General features: G+C 41.7%; 1 protein-coding gene across 1 annotated transcript in view; it reads right to left on the bottom strand.

Annotated features, from left to right (window-relative positions):
• Window positions 1-20,090, bottom strand: part of TDP1 (tyrosyl-DNA phosphodiesterase 1) — a 47,399-nt gene that overhangs the window by 16,236 nt on the left and 11,073 nt on the right. The window contains exons 8-13 of the mRNA XM_064151433.1: window positions 19,226-19,304; window positions 15,534-15,719; window positions 14,800-14,848; window positions 11,599-11,665; window positions 7,774-7,881; window positions 5,591-5,693 (exon numbers count right to left, since the gene is read on the bottom strand). Coding sequence (XP_064007503.1) covers window positions 5,591-5,693; window positions 7,774-7,881; window positions 11,599-11,665; window positions 14,800-14,848; window positions 15,534-15,719; window positions 19,226-19,304 — 592 coding nt within the window. The remainder of the gene's footprint in view (window positions 1-5,590; window positions 5,694-7,773; window positions 7,882-11,598; window positions 11,666-14,799; window positions 14,849-15,533; window positions 15,720-19,225; window positions 19,305-20,090) is intronic.

Genomic DNA, 20,090 nt, shown 5'->3' with positions numbered 1-20,090 from the left:
ACTTACAGATCTTTCAATTATGCTAGTTGACAAAAATCAAACTGAACTTTATCATGAAGTTTGATATATTAGAGTGACATTTCTCATGTCACAGATTTAAATCTGGAGAAACAGGCTCAGATATATACTTGCATCTCATGTACCCTTTGTGTCTCCACTCACTCTTCTCCCAACCCAAATGACACTGCTTTTCTCTATTTTTTTTTCCTGTAGGGACTCTTCAGCCTAGAAACAGACTGAAAAGGCAGTCTGAAAAATGTGAAAAATGTCTTCTCACCCAACACCAGCTGCTACTTCAAATTAACCAGTGTGACAAAAGGGGAGCGATCTGGGGGATGGACAATGCCATTTGTAGTGCACAATGTTTTTCTTAGCCAGGTGGTAGCCATTTACACCTAAACTGATCAGTCTTTTCCATAATCTCCAGCTACAAAAATCAAGCCAAAAGAAGGTTCTCTCAATATGATGTTACACTCACCTTCATCCCTGCCTCCCTGAACTCACCTGATTGTGCTGAGCTGGTTTATGGAACAACACTTTGAAAAACAGTGCAATTTGGTTTTTGCCAGTTTGAGCAGATATAAAGCACGAGGTATCAGCTGAACACCAGTGCCAGTATAACAGTCACAGACAGTTTACTGTCATGGTAGTGCCAACTGATACAGTTTCACATGTTATGCTATTCTAATGCTTTTACATGTTTGAGATTCCAACGCACATTATTAGGTGGCTAATTCTCAAATAGGCAGATCTGCTGAGTCAAACAGGTACAGCAACGTACTTGTCACTAGAACATGATCATAAGTTGCAGCAAAGCTTCACTATGTATTATTGTTTCTAGGCTAAGAGATTGAGCTTGCAACAGGCTTAAGGGAGATGGGTCTTGAAGAAACAAAAATGACTCCACCAGCATTCTTTCTGCAAAACTGAACATCACCTAGAAGTACAGTGTGAGACAGATCAAGATCTTGGGCAGATTTCAGTAGCTTCTGTTGTGATCCACTGCAGGTATAGAAATCAGATTAAATTTACTCCAAGTAACTACCTACTTCAGTTCCTGCTGAAGACTCCTCCTCTACTGAATAGCATTGAAAGCTTTCCAGACTTTAATACCAAAGAATGGCTCACAAGACAAAATTCTCATCTCTACATGCTAATGACACTTTTGAAATAAATTATTTTTGACAGACAGATCCCAAGGGTCAGATCCTATCATTAGAAAGCAGAGTGCCAATTTACTGAAATGTACCCTTCAAGCACGTTTTCAATACTAAATAAATCTCTTCAAGGTATTTGGAGCTATCTTCTTGAAATACTGGCTCCTAAAGCTGTATAAAAGTTAAAACTTTGCCAAAAGCATTGGTGTCTACTAGAACACTACAAGTGTATTGAATTAATGAAAGGTGAGTTGCTGTAATGACAGCAGCTTGTACAACTGTGCCTGAGGAAGCCATGAACTAATGTGGACACTGCTAGCACAGTCATAACATGAAACCTACCATAGCTCTGCATCTGGTAATTCTCAAGAAAGAAACATCTTGTGTTCATAAAACAGTACTTGGTTTTCACATAAGATTGCATCATCATAGAATGGTTTAGTTTGGAAGGGACATCAAGGATCATCCAGCTCCAACCTCCTGCTATAGGCAGAGACACCTCCCACTAGAACAGGTTGCCCAAGGCCTCACCTAGCCTGGCCTTGAACATCTCCAGGGAGATGTTCAACCTCCCTGGGCAACCTGTTCCAGTGTCTCACTACTCTCACTGTAAAGAACCCTTTCCTAACATCTAGTTTGAACCTCCCCTCTTCCAGTTTAAACCCATTACCCCTCACCCTGTCATTACAAAACCTTGTAAACAGTCCCTCCCCAGTCTTCCTGTAGGTCCCCTACTATAAGGTATCCTCAAAACCTTCTCTTCTCCAAGCTGAAGAGCCCCAGGTCTTGTAGCCTGTCCTCATAGCAGAGGTGCTCCAGCCCTCTGAGCATCTTTGTGGCCCTCCTCTGGACTCACTCCAACAGTTCCATGTCCTTCTTGTGTTGGGGGCTCCAGAACTGCACAGAGTACTCTGGGGGGGTCTGATGAGAGCAGAGTAAAGGGGGAGAATCCCCTCCCCTGCCCTGCTGGCCACACTTCTCTTGATGCAGCCCAGACACAGTTGCTGTCTGGGATGCCTGTGCACACTGCCAGTTCATGCTGAGCTTTTCATCAACCCAGACCCCCAGGTCCTTTTCCTCAGGGCTGCTTTCTAGCTATTCACCACCCAGCCTGTATTTGTGCTTGAGATTGCACCAACCCAAGCGCAGGACCTTACACTTAGCCTTGTCAAATGACATGAGGTTGGCCTGGGCCCACCTCTGCAGCCTGTCCTTATCCATATTCTTTGTCACCAGCTCTCCATTTCCCTTCTGGAAGGGTCCCACATTCTCCCTAGTCCTCCTTTTCTCACTAATATACCTGAAGAAGTTCTTCTTGTTCCCCTTAATGTCTTTAGTCAGATTTAATTCTAGCTGTGCTTTAGCTTTCCTAACCTGAGCTCTGGTTGCACAATTTCTTTGTATTTGTCCCAGGTTCTCTGTCCTTGTTCCACTCTCTGTAGGCTTCCTTCTTGCATCTAAGTGTGTCCAGGAGCTCTTTATTCATCCATGCACACCTCCTGGCCTTCTTACCTGCCCTCCTCTTTTTTGGAAGGCATTGCTCCTGGGCCTGGAGGAGGTGATCCTTCAACACTGACCAGCTTTCCTGGGCCCCCCTTCCTTCCAGAGTTTTTTCCCATGGCATCCTGACAAGGAGGTCCCTGAAGAGGTTGAAGTCTGCTCTTCTGAAGTCCAGAGCAGCAAGTTTGCTGTGCACCCTCCTTGGTGCCTTGAGGATCTTAAACTCTACAGTTTCATGGTCACTGCAGCCAAGGCTACTCTTCAGCTTCACTCACCAGCCCCTCCTTGGTGAGAACAGGGTCCAGCATAGCAGCTTTTCTTGTGGGTTCCTCTACCACTTGGAGGAAGAAGTTATCATCAGTGTGTTCCAGGAACCTCTTAGATTGCTGGTGCTCTGCTGTGCTGTCCTTCCAACAGATATCAGGGTGGTTGAAGTCCCTCATGAGGACCAAGGCCTGTGATCGTGGAGGTTCTCCTATTCGTTTGTAAAGGGCCTCCTCTGCTTCACCTTCCTGATCAGGAGGTCTGTAGCAGACTCCTACTATGATGCCACTTCCCCTGCCTTCCCTTTAACCTCTACTCACGAGCTCTCTTTCACATTGCACATCCCCAGGTGGAGGTCCATGGACTCGAGTTCATCTCTGAATCTAGTTTAGCACTGATGTATGTTTGTGAATTCTCCAAAAAGCCATTTAGTTCCCTAACAACCACACTTTACTCTCTCCAATGCAGCTTAAACTTCTATAAACCTATTATAGGTACAAGTAAAAACACTGGCCATAGCTTTTTCATTTTACACTGACTATTAAATTATGTTTATATTAAACTTTAAGAAGAAATAAAGCAGCACAGAAACTGTATTTTTCATTACTTTTTCCTTTTAAAGAGAGAAGGTGGACACATGCAAGATGAAAACTAGAACTTCACTGTTGCTGTAAGGTTGAGTTACACTGGTGTTAGATAAGATAGCACAGTGACACTATCACAGTCTTAAAGCCTGAAATATTTTTGTGACTCATCCTTAAAAAAAATCAGATACTAGGGAGCAGTGGAATAGATTTGCTATGGACAGACCTTGCTTTAATTAATCTGATATTAACTTTCAACTATACTATACAAGACTGCAGTTTGGGCTCTAAGCTTAAGAAGCATAATAGCTCCCAATTCCTTTTGCTATGTTAGGAACAAAGTAAACATTTGGCCATCAGTGACTCTTCTGCACTACATGAAGTTTTTACAATGCTTGTTGTTTCAACTGATGTCAAAAAACAACATAGAACTAGACAACAATAAGTGAATTTGACCTTTTACTGAACATAGTGGGGATTGGAGCAGGAACACCCTGCTTTTTCTAGAAGGCAAATTAAAAGGAAAAATAAGAATGCTAGAAGTCAACACGTTGAGATCATGCATATGAATGCAGAAAGCAGCAAAAAATGCTGAAAATCCTTTAAGACTGAAAAGCAATGTAGCCACCCTCTCATACCAAGCAGAATTATCCCTAGGCCCAAGAGGTTTGGCAAAAAATGGGAGCAAACAGGTCAAGTTTTTCAGTGTTTGTCTCAAACAAGCAGACCCAACCAATGTCTTTTTTGCCTCTCCCTGATGACTACAAGGCTAAAGCTTCATTAGGAACTGTTTACCAAACACTATTTACCAAAAAAGTTCTTTATGTTGTCATTACTAGTAGAGTACTCATATTAAAGGGGAATTCATCTCTAACCTTCTGCTTACACAAGTGTTGTTTTGTTGTTTTTCAGAGTGTAATGTTATCACAGTATCACCAAGGTTGGAAGAGACCTCACAGATCATCAAGTCCAACCCTTTATCACAATTCTCAAGGCCAGACCATGGCACCAAGTGCCACGTCCAATCCTGCCTTGAACAGCTCCAGGGACGGCGACTCCACCACATCCCCGGGCAGCCCATTCCAGTATCCAATGACTCTCTCAGTGAAGAACTTTCTCCTCACCTCAACACCAATACTTCCTACTATAGGGAAGTGTAGGATTTTTCTTGTTTCAGTCTCTCATTAATTAATTCATTTTCTCCAAGTTTTCTTTCATGTACACCATGCTGGAGAATGTCTGAGACTGTCTGTAAGGTTCACAGCATCAGAGGCCACACAACTGTGTAAACTCCTTAATAAATGTCAAAAGGCAAATACAAGATTTCTTTAGTTACAGTCAGAGGAACATATACTAAAGAGGCATCACATACATATTGTTGATTGTGCTTATCCCTATGGCATCTGCTACAACTGATACAAGGTAGACAGACCTTAGTTACCATAAAAATATTTTATGTCTCCCAAACCCCTGCTCCAAACAGCAGAATAAGTTCTTTGGGGTCAGACTTACCTTCTCCATAGCAAGACTGCTGTCAGATAGGTTTGGAAGATAGAATCCTTTAGTTTTTAAACTGTTTTTTATGAAGATGTTCTTAAATCAGTATTGGGTATTTTAGAAGACACATTTAACACCTTGTTCTCAAAACAGAATGTTTGAGAAGTGACAGTCACATGGCTTTGTAAATGTATTTCAGTGAAATAACAAGAGCAGCAAATCAGCACAACATTTGCAATCGTCTTCCAGGTTACAACCCATGTGCATCATTTCAACATGAATATGCACTTACAGCCTAGTGCTAAGCACAAAAGAAGAGACTTCATCATCCTTTTCAGCAAGATTTAGCATAAAATAGCGTTAAAAAAATATTACTGCCTTTCAGTAACACAAAAGTCGCATCAATACCAAATGCACACTTGCTGTGTACTTTCGATTTAAGAGTATCTTGTATACAAAACTCTACTTGCTATCAGCTTTCCAGCCTGCAAACACAGAAGCTAGTAAACAGATTATTCACACCTGTATTCATCAATACTTGCAATTTCTCATCATATCCCAGGATAGGTACCTAAACTACGTACTTACAAATGCTGAAGGCAAGAAAAGAACTCCAAGTTCATATGAACGGATCATCAGTTGGGTGCCGTTTTTCTCCAGAGCTCCCCAGGCTGCTTTAGATAGATTTGCACTGCAAAGAGCAATAAAGCATTTCAGTGAGGCAAAATCATCACAGCAGAAAATGCTGAAGTTTAACAGCTGTAGCAACACACTTCTAACAAGAGAATAGTCTTTTCATAAGAACTGATCTGGGTGTTATTCCTCCCTGCTATTTTGGCAGCACAGTGGGAGCAGTAGAGACAATATATAGATGGGTATTCATACAACACATGGATAATTACACAAGCCTACTTGTGTCATTCACATTTACAAGACATTCAGACTTTTGAACCTTCTCTGCACATCTCAGAAAAGAACTTGGTAAATAGCTTCAGTTTGAGGATTTAGGAATATTAAAAGGCTAGCACAATTATGATTACTGACATTATAATAAACCTAGTGCAGGGCACGTTTGCAGGACTTACATGGTATCTTTTGTCCATGGCATTTTGTTTACAAAAATATAGCAAAGAACTAATTATTACAGTATCACAGTATCACCAAGGTTGGAAGAGACCTCATAGATCATCAAGTCCAACCCTTTACCACAGAGCTCAAGGCTAGACCATGGCACCAAGTGCCACCTCCAATCCTGCCTTCAACAGCTCCAGGGATGGCAACTCCACCACCTCCCTGGGCAGCCCATTCCAGTGTCCAATGACTCTCTCAGTGAAGAACTTTCTCCTCACCTCAAGCCTAAATTTCCCCAGCTTGAGGCTGTGTCCTCTCGTTCTGGTGCTGGCCACCTGAGAGAAGAGAGCAACCTCCTCCTGGCTACAACCTCCCCTCAGGTAGTTGTAGACAGCAATAAGGTCTCCCCTGAGCCTCCTCTTCTCCAGGCTAACCAATCCCAGCTCCCTCAGCCTCTCCTCGTAGGGCTGTGCTCAAGGCCTCTCTCCAGCCTCATCGCCCTTCTCTGGACACACTCAAGCATCTCAATGTCCCTCCTAAACTGGGAGGTATTTCTGGTTTAATGTGCTATTCAGCACTGTATTATAGCTAATCCTTCATCAGTAGCAGCTATAAGTAGATAAAGTTAGAGGCAAAATACAAACCTGTTTCTGTGGTCAATATCTACTTCTACATCAAAATACAAAGCTGAAACTATGTTTTAACTAACAGACATATTGGATGCTTTTAGATAGTAGCAAGCAGTGGAACGGAAGAAACATGAGAAAAAAAGGAACTATGAATTTCTATATTTAGTGGACTAAGTATCATATCTGAATGACTTAAATACTTTAAAACCCCCAATGCCTTAATCACTAATCCTATTGCAAGCCAACAGTATGAATAATGAAATTTAAAGAGCCAGAATATAAAGAAGACAAAAGGTAACTGAGCATTTAAGAATAAGGATAAAAAGATAATAACCTATATCATATACAGGTGCACACACACAAAAAAATCATTTTTGGCAAAACTGAATCATATCTGTGTTTTTCATTCACAATGAGACATTTTCTCCTCATGACAGGAAATTTCCTGCTTTCTTTCTGTCTTTAAAAATCAAACAACAGAAATTCAAAGCTACGCTTCAAGCTGGACTGCTTAACGACTTAATCTGACAAAAGATCAGATTCAAAACATTAGATACCTGGATGTTTCACAACAAAGTAGCACAAGAATCTTTGCTTTAACCTGTATTTATCTGTGTATAAGCCCAGAACACATGAACAGCACGCACTAAAGAAACATAACTCAGATTTTACAAGTGCTTATCATTTCAGTTGATGCTGAACCCTGAAATTGGCAGTTACAGCCCAAACAAGATTTTGGAGCAACTGCCAACAGGTTTTGACATAATCACTTCAACCTACTGCCCCAAGAGGCAATGCAATGAAGAAAGAGTAAGTATGGACAAAAATTTCACAGTATCATCAGGGTTGGAAGAGACCTCACAGATCATCAAGTCCAACCCTTTACCACAGAGCTCAAGGCTAGACCATGGCACCAAGTGCCACGTCCAGTCCTGCCTTCAACAGCTCCAGGGATGGCGACTGCATACAGTATCATGAGGATTATGGCAGTAACTCACCTAGGCCTGCAACTGACAAGAACTTTATATGTTACTTTTTTTTTAAGTGATAGGTGTCCAGTTAGCTGTTTACCTGGTAACCAAGAACCATGCAATCTTCTGGAAGTCAGGAGAGGATCTCATGTATGTCTTAATGTGAGGTATAGCACGGCTTCGACCTGAGACTTCTGCTGACCATTTGCTAGAAAAAGAAATGGAGTTTTTTTCACATGCACATTTATTTTAAGGTCTAAAAAACAGTCACTATTCTACAGTGCCAGGCTTTCAACAATACTTCCATATACTGGTCACATTTAATATTTGTTTTCCTTTGAAGACTAACAGTGGTTATGTCTTCAAGCAAAGGAGCTTGGCACCAAATTAAACCTCACAAAATTCCCTAAGTTTAACAAATTGTAATAAACAAGAAGTAGAGGCAAGGAACAACTGATAGATTGTTGACACCACCCTTCCTCTTCTGTATTCTGTGCTCCACTGAGTAATTTGAGGTGTCAGTAGAAGTTATATCTGTGTGTACATATGAAAAAATAGTTTAAAACAATAAATCACTGCTGGTGCAATTCAGCATCAATACTACAGAACTAAGCCATAAGCAAGAAGTAAATATGTATACACACATAACTGATGTAATTATAGTATTTAGAAGCATTTTGCACTCACAGTTGCTAGTCCTCACTCAAAATCAGGAATAAGGCTTCAAAATATATTTTCCTCCACCAAGAGGCTTTTTCCTCACTTTGGAATATAATAGGCTCTGGTTTTGGTTGTCACAATCTTGTTTCCCTAATTTAGCATTCTCTTCTAAAAGGCAACTCAAAAAGAGCCAATCAGCTCTGAAAAACCTCTTAAGTGTACCATAATCATTTGAAAGCCTAGGAGGACTAAAGTGAAAGGGATGAAATTAAGTACTTTAGTTAATGTTCAGGATTAATTTTCATGAGAATTAAGACAAGAGGATTTGCAGGTCAGCAAGACCCACTTACATTAACAACCCTATCCTCTGATGAAGAAAACTGTTTCTGAGAACTGGCCATGTATTCCTAAAGGGCAGGAGCTAAAAACCACTGTATGCATGTTTGGACCAAACAAGATTCAATCCACACTGAAGTCTCTTTCTGAAGGACAGACTAAGCATAGTAAAAGTGGAAATTGAACACAGATTTTTTTTTTAGATCTATCTCACTGTCTTACTTGAGAACAAAGTTCACTTTCCACTATAAACCACAATAATCTCGAGATACTACCTCAGTCTCCTGCCTTTTTGCCTCCTTATCTTTGGCAGACACAATTAAGCACTGTGTTTTAGCAAGAGTGCTACCACTTCCATTTACTAATTATAGTAATGTAATTGAAATTAAAAGCAATTAGAAATGAGGAAATTGATATTCCAGAAACTTAAAACTGGGAAGAGGAACATGCATTTTAGCCATATGTTCTTCAGTAGGACAAGACAAATATCTATGAATAAAATGGGAATGAAATAAATGGATGATGTTCTGATGAGGTGTGGTTGTTTGGGGTCTTTGTTTGTGGTCAGCTTTTTTGTTTTGCTTTGTTGGTGTTTGTTTTGTTTGGATTTTTTGTGGGTTTTGCTGTTTGGGTTTTTGTTGCTGATGATGTTTGGTTTGCCTTTTTTATTTTGAGAGTGGTTGGGTTTTCTAAGTAATTACCTCATTGGAAAAAACACTGATGCTTTTAATGAAAACATTATTAGCAAAACAGGGATTAAGAACTGTTTCTCCTCTGCCTAGAAGTCATCTTATCCCCATACCGCATAAGGGAACAATAAATGGAATTTCAGACAGGTACTGACCCATTTAATCTGTCCTTTATAAAGCTAAATTTTATTTCCTGGATTAAGGGAAAAAAAGGCCAACAGATTACAAAATGTCTAAAAGTAAAGCACAAGATCAGTTGCTCAGTACAGCAAGGAGGAGAGCATATTTCAATGTAACACCATTCACACAGTAGCTAAGAAACCCTTCCAATAATCATTTCCTATCATCAGAAAAGTAAAATCCTTCTCTTTTTCTCTAAGTATGTCTTTTCATTCAGCTCTGGTGGGATTCCTGCCTTCTTGCTGGTTTTGTATTACTTTCCAATAAGTTAAAGGCTCTGATCTGTCTACTGCCCAAAGTTATACATTATAGAAAGTCTCATCTTATGGTAACCTTGAACTAAGGATATTTAGTATAAGATCTTAAGTGTATCTCATATTTAATTCTACTGAAATAGGATTTTTTCCTCTGTCTCAGGTAACCAGAGAAAAGAAGCAGCTATACATTAACCTGCTCTATGGCAACACTTTACATGAAGGCTCTCTGCAAGGATCACTGTCTTATATTACTGCAGAGTAAGAATCTGCATATGAGTAGTCACTATAGGGTAATTCTGCAGGGTCACTTGCCATCTGCAGTCAGTTCAACAGGTGAATTTAAAACAGCCCTTCTGTTGCCAGAGCAGGACCCTACTATGTCCAATGAGGCAAGAGCAATAAACAATGAGGGATCTCATTAACAAGTAGCATTCTGTGCACTAAATAAAACACTAACCAACTGAAAAAGTTACATTTTAATTCCAGTAAGATTTTCATTAAGTAAATGCTTATAGAAACTGAATTAAGGCTGCACAAACACAGAATCACAGAATTTCTTAGACTGGAAAAGACCTTCAAGATCATTGAGTCCAATCATTAGTTTCACACTGACAAGTCCTTGACTAAAGCAAATCCCTCAGCTCAACACCTAATCGCTATGAATCACTATGGTTGGAAAGGACCACCAGGATCATCCAGTCCAACCTTCATTCCAGCATCCTTAATCACTAGATCATATCCTCAGGTGCCACATCCACTCTTTTTTTAATCACCTCTAGTTTCACCACCTCCACACTTTTTGAATCATGATTGCACAATCCTGAAGTGTCGAAGATGTCTGTAGCATTCTTTGCCAAATATGCTTATAGGGCATATTTCAAAGGCCAGAGAGACAAAGCCTCACATGCTTTCTATTCTACTTCCATTCCTTGGAGATTGACCAGCAAGGCTCACAGCAGCAACCGTGTTCACACACATAACTTCATGCACTCTTACTTAAATCTGGGTAAAGCATCTTCCCAGAGCAACTTCCATATGGAAGAGCTATAAATCTCTGGTGAAAGGAACAGAGAGAGGTGGTCTTCTAACAAGTTACCAGACTTAACTTTTATTTAGTTGCTTTTGTGTTTTCTTGTGGGAACAAAACAACTTTTGCCCTTGTTTTCAAAACACATGTGAAGTTTTAAAGATTAAGCCCGAGGGAGATACCTGGCACGGAACGTGTCAGACACTTAGAAGTTGGTAAAATTAGTAGCATGTGAAGATAAAGGTTCTTAACAGAAAAAGTCAGGCACCTTTAACAAAAAATATTCCTTAAAAAACTGGGAATTTTTGCAGCCTGACTACTGCATGCAAAAAAGCCAAAAAGCTCTCCTAATCCTGTTGTGGCTCAACTGAAATCCTGTTCATACTGTGGCAGAAGTGGAAAAGTGAAATAGAATTACTATAAATTAAAAAGAGAGGAATAGGGGGAAAAAAGGGAGAAATGTTATTCCAGCTCAGAAAAGAAAAGCTTAAATAGAAATGTACAGAATCCAAGATCTGGTACTATCCTCCATTACCAACAGTATCCTGATCATTCCCACAAGTAAACTTTGATCATGTTTTGGAAATAAGACCAGCAGATAAGGAGCCAAAGACTTTACTTCTAAATAGATTATCATGCTGATCACTTCCCTCCTCTTAATTTGCTGTTAACACTCAAACATCACAGCCTTAAGTGGAAACAGTCTGAAGAAAATATGAAGGGGAAAAAAAAAAGAGAAAACCCCAAATGACTCCAATGAATTGAGTTTTACTTACTGAAAATAGGAATGCAACCACAGCTGTTTCTGTGCCGTCTGTATACTGTATGGAAGCGAGCCACCAGCTTAAGGGGGGGAAAAACAGAACATGCACATTTGTTCTCTAAATTATACTTAAAAGGAAGCAAACATCTTGGGGTGTAAGCTATCTATACTATCCTCATGACTTATGTTCAGAAAATTGTTACATGTTCCAGTAGTATAAAATAGAGATGGGTTGGTTTTCTTTTCATTCTTAGAATTCAGCTAATTCCAAAACAGTTTATATTTGCATGTGGGACCTTGCACTTGGTTTTACAGAACTTGAGGCAAGCCAATGCCAACCTCATGAAGCTTGTCAAAGTCCCTCTGGTTCTCATTCCTTCCCTCCAGCACATCAACTGCACCACGGTTTGGTGTCATTGGCAAACTTTTTGAGGGCACACTCAAGCCCACTGTCCACATCACCAAGAAAGATGTTAAATAGCATCGGTCCCAGTACCAGTCTCTCAGGAAGACCCACCCATAATTTGTCTCATTGACCACTACTCTTACTTTGCCTCCTTCTATCAAGTATTTATATCCATTGACAAGATCTCTCAAGAAAATTCACTTCTCCAGGCTGAAGAATCCACCAGCATAGAATCATAGAATCAACCAGGTTGGAAGAGACCTCAAAGATCATCCAGTCCAACCTAGCACCCAGCCCTAGCCAGTCAACCAGACCATGGCACTAAGTGCCTCAGCCAGTCTTTTCTTGAAGACCTCCAGGGACGGTGCCTCCACCACCTCCCTGGGCAGCCCATTCCAATGGGAAATCACTCTCTCTGTGAAGAACTTCTTCCTAACATCCAGCCTATACCTACCCTGGCACAACTTGAGACTGTGTCCCCTTGTTCTATTGCTGGTTACCTGGGAGAAGAGGCCAACCCCCACCTGGCTACAATGACCCTTCAGGTAGTTGTAGACAGTAATAAGATCACCCCTGAGCCTCCTCTTCTCCAAGCTAAACAGGCCCAGCTCCCTCAACCTCTCCTCATAGGATTTGTGCTCCAGGCCCCTCACCAGCTTTGTTGCCCTTCTCTGGACATGTTCCAGCACCTCAACATCCTTCTTGAATTGAGGGGCCCAGAACTGGACGCAGTACTCAAGGTGTGGTCTGACCAGTGACCATGTTCAGCCTTTTCTTGTATGGCAAATACTCCAATCCTTTACTCATCTTCACAGTCTTTTGCTGAACTTGGTTCAGTATGTCTACACCTGCCTTATACTGTAAAGCAACAATTGGACACAGCTCTTCAGATATGGCCTCACCAGTTCTAAAGAGGAGGGAATGGGTCACCTCCTGACATGCTTCCTAATGCAACTCAGGACAGTTTGCCTTCCTGCCACAAGGGTAGCTAGCTCATCTTCAGCTTAGTGACCACCAGCAATACATCCAGGTCTTTCCCTGCAAATCTGCGTTCTCTTGGTCAACCTTCAATATGTACTTGTACCTGGGGTTATTCTTACCCCAGCACAGTATTTTGCATTGCCATCTGTTGAGCTTTGCAAGGTTCCTGTCAATCCATTTCTCCAGCCTGTACAGTCCCACTGACTAGCAGCACAATCATTTAACACATAGGAACCACTCTTCTTTTTATCATTTGTAAACTTTTTGAGAGCAAACTCTGCTTCGCCACCCAGGTTGCTAATAAAGATATTAGATGCATGGCCCCCATTATCAACACTCAGCACACCACCATCAGTAGGCTGATCTACAGCCTTCATGTCATTGATCGCAACCATTGATGCCTCAATTCAGCCAGTTTCCAACCTATCTCACTGTCCCCTCGTCCAGCCTGTACTTCAGCAAGTTTTCTGTAATGATGTTATAGGAGACAGTGTCTAAAGCCTTATTAGAGTTAAGACAAACAATATCTAGTGCACTCCTACAATGAGATGACTGGCTTGATGAATGAGAGAAGGGCATCAATTTCTCCTTTACAAATCTATGCTAATTATCCCAAATTACCTTCTGGTTCATCATATCTTTGGAAACAGTTTCCAGGATTATTTGCTCCATCACCTTCCCAGAGATCAAGGTGAGGCTAACAGGCCTATAATTCCCCAGATCCTCCTTATTACCCTTCCTGTCCTCATTAATCTCTTTCAGTTGCCTTGATGTTTTGAAGACTAATCCAAGACAACCTCACTGACAGGCAGCTCCCTTAGCATGCATGGCTGTAAACCACATAAATGCCCACTTTTGAGAAACAGTAGCTTCAGGCTGTCAGTATACTACAGTACCTCTTCCTCCTCCAGGGTGGCTGGGGCTGAGCTTTTTATACAAATATACAGACTTCATGAAGACAACTGTGGGAAAGCTGAACATTACACAAAGCAGTATTCTGAAAGTGATGAGTAAGTAATGAAATATCTTACTCTCCATTGTATCTAATGCACAGGATGACACTCCAAAGAATACACAAGGGCAACTCTAAAGGCACACTGAAACTTTATTTTTCTGTCAAAATGAAAGCATGACTTGAGTTTGAACAGTGGGCAAGAGCTGTTTTTATCCTGTGCAGTGATGGATGAACATACACTGAAACATGATATACCAATGCCCACAACACTTGTTCTTTTTAATTACAACAGGAGAGGTGGAGTTATAGAATCAACCAGGTTGGAAGAGACCTCAAAGATCATCCAGTCCAACCTAGCACCCAGCCCTAGCCACTCAACTAGACCATGGCACCAAGTGCCTCATCCAGGCTTTCCTTGAACACCTCCAGGGACGGTGCCTCCACCACCTCCCTGGGCAGCCCATTCCAATGCCAATCACTCTCTCTGGGAAGAACTTCTTCCTAACATCCAGCCTATACTTCCCCTGGCACAACTTGAGACTGTGTCCCCTTGCTCTGTTGCTGGTTGCCTGGGAGAAGAGGCCACCCCTCACCTGCCTACAACCTCCCTTCAGGTAGTTGTAGACAGCAATGAGGTCACCCCTGAGCCTCCTCTTCTCCAGGCTAAACAACCCCAGCTTCCTCAGCCTCTTCTCATAGGGTTTGTTTTCCAGGCCCCTCACCAAAAGCTCCCATAAAAGGATTCTGCTTCCACCTATTCTACTAAGTTCTCAGCAAGATGACAACTTCAGGTTCAGTCAGTACCAACCATGGAAGTGATTCTGCAGGACACTGGCCACAAAAAGCCAATAAATGAGGGTTCATCTACTTACCAGGATAGCCTTCCAGACTTTGCCTCACATTGTTCACTGTAGGATAAACCTTCATGAAAGGGGGATAAAAAAAGAAGCTTTAATAATGCAGCTCTAAATAAACTAACTGTCAATTTTAAACAAAAGTCACCTTAAAGAAAACTTACTTTAGATAAAAAAAAGTCTTCATTTTTCAGAATCAGTTACACTGCTGCTTAAAAACAGTTGTGTGCAAGTAAGAGTCTTTCATATTTTTACCACTCTTGCAGACCTTACTCAAATAATTCTGCTTCAAGCACTTCCACAATGATTAGAGTAAGCTCTGAGCATTTTATGAGATTGTAGACTGATCTCAGTTATGACTAGGTAGGGGCAATTAGAACACAGCAAGGGCACAGCTTGACAAGATTTTCGCTCTGACTTAACAAGCTTGCTTCTGCTCCTCCCCTTAATTATGCCAACGATCAAATAACAAGGGTAGAAGGCAATTTGGTTTAGGTATTAAATCACTCAGAGTTCAGTTACACCTCAGTAGCAAAAACAGCTGTATCTTCAAAACTCAGTGGAAAACAAGCAATAGTATGAGAGTATATTTTTGGTAGTATGCCACACACAAGTGTCACTAAGTGGCACCTATATGTTTTCAGGATGAAAACCACATTAATGTCTTCCAAAAGGTAAAAATCAAACCAGTGATGAAGATTTAAACAACAAATAAACAGATGTTAAAGGTCACTAGCATCTAAACGACTTACCAAATGCATTGGAACATCATACTTAAGGGGAGTTGCCACGCTGCTGCCAGCAGTCACCAGGCTTTCTTGGAACTCTGAGCACAGCCATTTAGACCCATCAGCTCCCATTGAACCAATGCTTGAGAACTGTCCAACAACAGGCCAGGATTCCTGTGCTGGTATTGATGAAGCATACTTTTTCAAAAGCTGTTGATGGAAATTAAAATACTTTTAAACTTCAAAGAAAGTATATCTTGATTAGTGATTTGACCATAGAATCAACCAGGTTGGAAGAGACCTCAAAGATCATCCAGTCCAACCTAGCACCCAGCCCTATCCAGTCAACTAGACCATGGCACTAAGTGCCTCAGCCAGGCTTTCCCTGAACACCTCCAGGGACGGTGCCTCCACCACCTCCCTGGGCAGCCCATTCCAATGCCAATCACTCTCTCTGGGAAGAACTTCCTCCTAACATCCAGCCTATACTTTCCCCGGCACAGCTTGAGACTGTGTCCCCTTGTTCTATTGCTGGTTGCCTGGGAGAAGAGACCAACCCCACCTGGCTACAATGTGCCTTCAGGTAGTTGTAGACAGCAATGAGGTCACCCCTGAGCCTACTCTTCTCTAGGCTAAACAACCCCAGCTCCTTCAACCTCTCCTCATAGGGTTTGTGTTCCAGGCCCCTCACCAGCGTTGTTGCCCTTCTCTGGACACCTTCCAGCACCTCAACATCTCTCTTGAATTGAGGGGCCCAGAACTGGACACAGCACTCAAGCTGTGGCCTGACCAGTGCTGAGCACAGGGGCAGAATAACCTCCCTTGTCCTACTGGCCACACTGCTCCTGATGCAGGCCAGGATGCCATTGGATCTCTTGGCCACCTGGGCACACTGCTGGCTCATCTTCAGCCTACTCTCTAGCAGTACCCCCCAGGTCCCTTTCCTCCTGGCTGCTCTCCAGCCACTCTGTCCTCAGCCTGTAGTGCTGCTTGGGGTTGCTGTGGCCAAAGTGCAGAATCCTGCACTCGGCCTTGTTAAATGTCACCCCGTTTGCCTCTGCCCACCCATCCAGCCTGTCCAGGTCCCTCTGCAGGGCTCTCCTACCTTCCAACAGCTCCACACCTGCTCCTAGCTTGGTGTCATCTGCAAACTTACTGATACTGGACTCAATCCCCTGGTCCAGATCATCAGTAAAGATATTGAACAGGACTGGGCCCAGCACTGATCCTTGGGGAACACCACTAGTGACTGGCTGCCAACTGGATGTGATATCATTTCTGATACAATAAATCCTCTAGAATTAACTTCTGACAATGAATCAGATTAACTTTCATACTATCTATTTAACTTTTCAATAAAAAGTAGTCAGACTCTCCAAATAAACCCACTGTTCCTTCAAAGAGAAGGCCAGGCATCAGAAATTCTATTCAAAAGCACTGAAGCCAACATTAAATAACGAGTAAAAAGAATGCTAGGAGCTCTTCCTAAAAATAAAGGAACATTTGCTTCAGAGGTCACAATAAATTAACTACATCTTTTTGTAGTTTGTGGTTATTTGCCGTAAAATTCCTCTCATATCTTAATGCCCCAGCTACAATAGAAGCTTACAATAAGAAGGGGGAAAAGAACAATTGAAGAGAAAATTGAAATAATCCTTTTAAGAGTTGTTTAGCTGTGAATGGAATTTAAAGCCACATTAAAAACAGATGGACATGGGCACAAAAGCTGTATGCAGCTGCTACTTTGTTTCCTTCCTCTAGAGAGGGGGCTAAATGCCTTCTGCCCTCAATGCAGTGTCCCTAGGTCTATCTGCCTTGTTACTGAAAAATAATCAATCTTTTTAATCACAGAAATATTTGCCACAAGACCATCTTGATCCTTAACAGTATTTTTCTGGTTTATTTTGCTTTTATGCAGTGTCTTACTAGGCAAAAAACCAAGCAGACAACATATCGGAACAGGCAAACTCTTTACAAACAAGAGGAGGTCTAACAAAGTTAACCTTAAGCTGAAATGCAACATGACAAACAGATATTTTGTGTGTCACTGAATTCTGGCACAGACTGCATTTGAATCAACAATGCAATTTGTAATAATACCACTTCAGACTGAGATGCAGGTTGAAAATTCCCCAATTATGGGAAAATTGAACAGATTACATGAAATATCTCACCCAAATCTAAATAAGTACTGAAAAAGAGGTGTCACAAACCCTAAGATATGCAATCTTATATGAAGACTTAACATTATGGTCTATCAAAATAATGTGTGTGGATTGAGTGTAATGAAAAAAAAAAGAAATCTATGTCCTTAGTTATTCAGTTGACTAAAAGAAAAAAATTAAGTTCAAAACTAAAAACCTGACTGACCTGAAGGCATCAGCTATGTGCAAATTGGTTTAATTTCCTAAGATTTGTCAGGTTATTAGGGAAAGAAACTGGAATAGCCCTTAACATTTAAGTGAATAAAATGAGCCTCTGCCCTATATGCAGGCAAGTTTGTGTCACAGTATCACAGTATCAACAAGGTTGGAAGAGACCTCATAGATCATCAAGTCCAACCCTTTACCACAGAGCTCAAGGCTAGACCATGGCACCTTATTGCTGTCTACAACTACCTGAGGGGCGGTTGTGGCCAGGAGGAGGTTGCTCTCTTCTCTCAGGTGGCCAGCTCCAGAACAAGAGGACACAGCCTCAGGCTGCGCCAGGGGAAATTTCGGCTCGAGGTGAGGAGAAAGTTCTTCACTGAGAGAGTCATTAGGCACTGGAATGGGCTGCCTGGGGAGGTGGTGGAGTCGTCGTCCCTGGGGCAGTTCAAGGCAAGGTTGGATGTGGCACTTGGTGCCATGGTCTAGCCTTGGGCACTGTGGTAAAGGGTTGGACTTGATGATCTGTGAGGTCTCTTCCAACCTTGGTGATACTGTGATACTGTGATACCAAGTGCCACCTCCAATCCTGCCTTCAACAGCTCCAGGGACGGCGACTCCACCACCTCCCCGGGCAGCCCATTCCAGTGTCCAATCACTCTCTCAGGGAAGAACTTTCTCCTCACCTCAAGCCTAAATTTCCCCTGGTGTAGCTTGAGGCTGTGTCCTCTCATTCTGGTGCTGGCCACCTGAGAGAAGAGAGCAACCTCCTCCTGGCCACAACCTCCCCTCAGGTAGTTGTAGACAGCAATAAGGTCTCCCCTGAGCCTCCTCTTCTCCAGGCTAACCAATCCCAGCTCCCTCAGCCTCTCCTCGTAGGGCTGTGCTCAAGGCCTCTCACCAGCCTCGTTGCCCTTCTCTGGACACGCTCAAGCATCAAAATGTCCTTCCTAAACTGGGGGGCCCAGAACTGAACACAGTACTTTAAGTACTCATTAAGTGTCCTTAATGAGTGCCTGTGCAAAACGTTGTATTTGGTTCCTACTAAGAGAAGACTGGATTTTGACAGTGTCATGCTTGTTAGAAACACCAGCAGCAAACAGGAAACAGAGTGATGGTTACTCCTCAGAGATCTGTAAGCACACAATGACTCAGACCATAAGCTGATCATGGTAACAAGCTATACATGTCATAATTTGCAAGGTTATGCTATTGCTAACTTAAACTGTAATTAAGTATTGAATGATTGCTGATTATAACTGGAAAATTTGAAAGAAACTAAAGAATGGTCTCAAAAATTATATTTATAGTTAAAATGATATTAACCAAAAAAGTTAGAGGTTTTAGTACCTTTCTGAGTCTCAGATGACCCCACTTTTCTTTATCAGTACCTTGATATCGTCCAGGGGTAGAACCAAGGAGATACACTCTACAAAAAGTTAAAAACAACACCAAGTTATTTACAGCTCCGCAGTGTTCTGGTTTGAGGAGTATTTAAAACCTATCAGCAAGGTTGCACTTCTATATTCAACCTGAAATATTTAACCTTCCATGCTTCAGATTTACAATGTAAAGAAACAAATTTTCAGCCCTGTCATTTATTATTAGCATCCTATATATGGCTGTCAGGCACCACTAGGTATAGATGAGAGCACAGGCAAAAGCTGCAACTTCACACAAAAATGCAGCAGCAACAAATACAAATAATCCCTGTTTGGCACAGAACTGAGCATTTGGGTACAGCAAATCTATTGTTACACCCAAGTGATCAGATTCAGGTATGAGATTTCAGTTGGGCGCCTGATCACTCAGATATCAAGCACAGCTTTTTCAACTGTCTTCCTAATAATAGTTTAGTAACCTGTTTGACTCTGCCCTTAAATAGAGAAATGGCCTGCCCAGAGTCACAACAGAAAGATGCAGTAACCAACTGCTTCATAAAGCATCTCATGCCTAACTTTATCCATCAATTAGTGTCCCTTGCATATTTTATATGGCGTGACTCTTCCCTAACCCATCATATGCTCACATCAACTAGGGCTCAGGCAACCTAGCGAACAAGAACAGCAGCTCAGGCTGTTGCCTCACCTGACTTTAGGGCACTTTTTTCTTTACCCTCCAACCTTGCAAGACTCCACATAAAAGAAAACAAATTTTGAGTATTAAACTAAACAAAGTTTCATTTTTTCTACCATGGTTTATGTCCTTTCCAGTT

The sequence above is a fragment of the Pogoniulus pusillus genome, chromosome 1, assembly GCF_015220805.1.
Source record: "Pogoniulus pusillus isolate bPogPus1 chromosome 1, bPogPus1.pri, whole genome shotgun sequence".
NCBI lineage: Eukaryota > Metazoa > Chordata > Aves > Piciformes > Lybiidae > Pogoniulus > Pogoniulus pusillus.
The sequence above is the reverse complement of the archived record's forward strand: the minus strand, read 5'-3'. Positions and strand labels throughout refer to the sequence as shown.